At 63.0% G+C, this 4,616-nt stretch overlaps 1 protein-coding gene across 1 annotated transcript; it reads right to left on the reverse strand.

Moving 5' to 3' along the window:
* Nucleotides 1-351: 351 nt before the first annotated feature.
* LOC149912803 (E3 ubiquitin-protein ligase PHF7-like) lies at nt 352-3,792 on the reverse strand. The gene is made up of 9 exons (XM_090131940.1): nt 3,483-3,792; nt 3,066-3,157; nt 2,877-2,978; nt 2,492-2,616; nt 2,156-2,321; nt 1,955-2,061; nt 1,619-1,732; nt 1,348-1,466; nt 352-1,173 (listed from the first exon to the last, which is right to left on the reverse strand). Exons 1-9 carry the CDS (start codon nt 3,532-3,534, stop codon nt 419-421), a joined length of 1,632 nt encoding a protein of 543 aa, XP_089988066.1. The 5' UTR covers nt 3,535-3,792; the 3' UTR covers nt 352-418.
* Nucleotides 3,793-4,616: the final 824 nt, after the last annotated feature.

Raw genomic sequence — 4,616 nt, forward strand, 5'->3', positions numbered from 1 at the left:
GTTGGGCCTGTGGGCATGCTGGCCCCTGTCACGGACACAGATAGATGTAGAGATAACTCCACGGCAACCATCTGGGAAGGTGCTGGGGAGAAGACAACCCTGTGGTCTCAGCTCCTAACACTGCCCACCGCAGGACAAGCAGAGAAGACTGAAGCCAACATGTGGGGAGTATATTTAGGGTTTATTTTTTTTGCCACTTGGAACCACAACCGTCACGCCAGGATGGGATATGGCTGATTCCGCGCTGTCTTTGGGAATGGTTGTGGGGATGTCTCCTCTGATGCTGGAACCGGGAGTGGCTTTGTGCTGGGGATGGTGGACCGAAGAATGAAAGCAGTATGAATGGACTCTCTGCAAGGTTGAATTTTTTTTGCCGCTGGGGACCACAGCCGTCACGTGGGGATGGGACACGGCGGCATCAGCGCCGTCTTTGGGACTGGCTGTGGGGACGCATTCCCTGACGGTTTGCCCGGGAGCGGCTTTGTGCCCGGGCTGGCCCCCGCTGCCTGGACCGGCTGCCACGGCCTGGTCGGGGCCGGCTGCGGGAAGCTGAAGCGCGACGCCCCAGTGGGGATCGGCTTCGAGTGCGGGCCCGCCCTCGTTGCCTGGATTGTCTCCTGCGTGCAGGCAGAGGGGAAGCCCTCGAGGACCTCGGTGGTGCTGGTGTGGCCGAGGTGCGGGTGCTGCTCGGAGCACCTTGGGTTGTTGCATGGCTCCCACCATGACGCCTTCGGGGCTGACTCTGGGAGCCTGAGGCCCGACCTTGCAGCGGGGAGCGGCTTCTTGTGCGGCCGGTCCCCCGCTGCCTGGGACGCTCTGTGGGCGCAGGTGCCGGGGAGGTTCTGGAGGACCGCGCGGTCCTCCGTCTGCTGGGGCTCTGGGAGCCGGTCTCAGCACCTGCAGCTGGTGCCCGTCTCCTCCCACCACGTCCTCGTGGCTGCTGAGGGGTGCCCCGCTCCTCGGATAGACTTGGGTGGGCTGTGCTCTGCTCTGTTGCAGGCACTGCGGGCTGGACAGTGAACTCGGGCAGCTGGGAGCTGCAGGATGGGCCCGTTGCTGCCTGGCTGGTGGGGCCAGAACTGATGTTCTCAGGTCCCGAAAAGCTGGGGGATGGCCTCTGTACCATTTGGCTGGAAGTGCCGGGGCTGGCAAGGTCAGAGGTGGGGCGGGATGCTGTAAGGAGAGACAAGAAGGTCAGCAGGATGAACATGCATCCCCATCCCATGGGCAGGACAGGCTGCCATCCCTCGTGGGGCAGAGAGATCGTGGCAGGCTCAGCGCCTTGAGCACCCGCTGCCAGGCCTTGCCTGGACCCAGTCCCGCGACACAGGGCTCTTTGCCTCTTACCGGTGCCCGCACCAGCGCAGGTGTTGCACTCCCAGCCGTTTCTGCGCATGGCCCAGAAGGAGCAGCACCAGTGCGTGCCTTCTGAGCCACAGGAATTGCAGAGCAGCAGCTGCCAGGGTCTGCGGAAGCAAACGGGTTGTGGCTGTGAGGACAAAGGGAGCCAAGGCAGGGAGCAGGCGGCACGGCTCTGGTGCTCAGCTCTTGCTCCCCCCGACCTGTGGTGAGGCTGAGATCCCACGCAGAGCCCCAGAGGATTGCGGAGGTCACTCACCCCTTTTCCTGTGCCCTCTCCCTGCCTCCGAGGTAAAAGCACATGCTAGCGTCGCAGCGCCTGTGCCTTTCTCGCAGCGACTGGTATGCTGCGTCGTCCCACCAGGATGGTCGTCTGCCAGAGAAGAGAGGGAATGTGATGAGTCCCTGGTGCCCCAGGCGTGAGGCAGATCCAGGGCCGCCCGGTTCAATTCCCCTTGAGCTCATTCCCAGCTGCTCCGTGAAGATGAGACCGATGCTTGCAGGATGGCAAGGGACTGGGCCTGCCGGGGCAGTTTGTGGGCAGGCACAGCGCCTGTGCCTGAGTGAGTGCAGAACCTGGCGGAAGGACACCAACCTGGTTGGAATTTGGATCCCCAGCGTGGTCATTTGGGATCGGAATCGTCCCTTTCCTCCGCAGACGGGGCAGAAGAAACGCATGGTGGCTGCGTGTATGGCATGTTTCTGCAGGAGAAGCACAAGTGTGAGCGTGAGCGTGAGCGGGGCTGGCTGCTGCTGAGCACCGGCCATGCCCACGGGGCGAGGGGAGGGCTCCTACCCTGATGCAGGCCCGGTGGAACCAGGCCTGTTTGCACACCGGGCACACCAGGGTGTGGTAGGACGTGCTGTCCCCCACGGGCTCCAGGCAGATGACGCAGACGCAGGTGTTCTGCGATGGAGCTGCCTCCGCCGGCTGCCGAGGGCGATGTTCCCAGCAGAAGGACCTGGGCAGGAGGACAGAAGGGATGGGCGTGGTGAGAAGTGCTGTGAGGAGCGCAGAGGACCAGGAAAGAGCGCCAGGCCTGGGCTCTATCTCTGGCAGGATGCTGGGAGGTGTCGCTGCGGGTTCCTCCCTGCGAGGGACAGGGAGGGTCGGCAGCTTGGCTGCCCTTACCTGTGCTGCCCAAAGTATTGTGTGACGCATTCCCCGTCCTCGGCACAGGGCAGATGGAAGCTGCGCTCGCAACCTGTTTCCGCGCAGCTGATGGTAGCTCCCTTCCCGCCACAGACAAAGCAGTGCTGAAAAGAGCAGAGCGATCCCCGTCAGCAGTGGGCTCGGAGCCTCGTCGGCCGGCCCCACTTCTCCAGGCAGGGCGCAGGCTGCGGGCACCGCTGCCTCCCACTCTGCAGAGCTGCCTGGCAGATGAGGCTCGTCTGCTGTGGTGGAACTTTGTCCTGGAGCCGGTTGGAAGGGCCGCGATTGCTTTCTATAGGCCCTGGCAAAACCTTGGTGCGAGCCTCTACCGGCTCCGAGCTCGCCGTTCCGTTCAGGTCCTCACCTTCTGGTCTGCCAGCTGGATGGTGCGCTGGACGGCACCAATGGAGAAGCCAAAAATTCCCCCCACTGGGGATCTCCATTCCAAAAGGCCTTCGGCAAAGAACTGTAGGAGAGAAAAGAGCGGGGTCTCGTGAGGCCGGCAAGGAAGGGAGCATCCCTGGCAGGAGCCCTAGCCCTTGAGGGAACTCACCAAGCAGAATTCGTGGGCACAGAGCCCACCGTTGGCAAATGTCCGCCCGCAGATGTCCGGGTCGACCTGTGCCCGGCGGCACAGCACGCACACTGGAGAGGAAGGAGAGAGCAAGCGTGAGCAGCGGTGAGCACCTGGCAGGGTCGGGTAGCCCTGGCCATCCCCAGGGTCAGCTCCGTGCCTGCCGTGCCGGCTGAGGGGCAGGGCGGGAGGGGGTGGACGGGAAGGGGGCATTGCAGGCCCAGCGGCGCCAGCGGGCAGCCACAGCCCAAGCTCGCCCCCTGGCCAAGGAGCAGAGGGGCCCTGCCTGCCCGCGACGCTGGGGAGCCCCTGCCCGCCCCTCCCAGCCGCAGGCAGACTCCCAGCAGCTCTCTGCCCAGCAGCGGGGAGCTGCGCACAGGGATGCGGTGCTCTCACCTGACTCCCCAGAGATGGGGGTCTCCTCCTTCTCTTTGGACATGATCGGCATTGACAGCGAGAAGCAAGAGAGTCAAGAGAGTCCCTCCTCTCTCCGCGCCTCACCAGGCCGCAGTGAGCACAGCCCCAGCCCGGCAGCCTGTGCTCTGCTCCCGGCCCCGCGGGTCACAATGGCCACCACTGTGACATCACGGTGACATCACGGTCACCACCTCACGGGGCTGAGGGCGTGGCACCCATGCGGGAGGGCGGCGGCTCCTGTGGGCAGCGCAGGGCGCGGAGCCCGGTGCTGCCATCAGCAGGGAGCAAGGATGGCCTCCCTCAAGCCTTTTGCACCGTGCCCGTGCTGGGACGTTGCAGCAGAGAGTCTAATAAAGGTCTGCGGGTCAACAGCACAGCCAGCTTTTCTAGTGTGTGTTCGGAGTGACTTTCCACGGTCTGATGGTGACAGGACAAGGTTTTGAGCTAAGAAAAGGGGAGACCCGGTGAACTGCGAGAGGGAATTCCTCGCTCAGAGGGCTGTGAGGCCCTGGCACAGCTGCCCAGAGACGCTGCGGGCGCCCATCCCTGCAGGCGCTCCAGACCAGGTTGCACAGGGCCCTGCTCCAACCTGACCTGTTGGGTGGCAGCGCTCCCATGGCAGGCACTTGGGTTGGCTGGGTTTTATGATCCTTTCCGATCCATGTCTTCACACGTCTAAGTTTCAACCCTTATTCAGTTCCCAGAGGCAAAGTGGCATAGGCAGGGCACGATTCCCTTTAAGCCTGCATACAAAATGAGTCAGGAAAACTTCTGACTCTGGTTTGCTTTCTTTGACCTGCTGGCAATGGTCACCATGCCTGAGACATGACAGGAGAGGAGCTGTCCCTTGTCCAGGGCTGCACTCCTGGAGTCACACTGGAGCATCCCTGCTCATCCAGCCTGACCATGAGAGTCAGCTTCTCCATGAAAGCCAGGTCAACGCTAATGGGAGAGCTCCCACGACTAGAGAGCCGCCCTCTCTGGAGATGCTCAAGGCCTCACTGGATAGGGCTTCAGGCAGCCTGATCTAGTGGGTGGCAACCAACACACTGCAGGAGTTTGGACCTTTAGATAGACTTTAATGTCCCTTCCGACCCAAGCCATCCCAGGATC

Source organism: Phasianus colchicus, chromosome Z (genome assembly GCF_987193195.1).
Source record: "Phasianus colchicus chromosome Z, bPhaCol1.hap1.1, whole genome shotgun sequence".
Classification (NCBI taxonomy): domain Eukaryota; kingdom Metazoa; phylum Chordata; class Aves; order Galliformes; family Phasianidae; genus Phasianus; species Phasianus colchicus.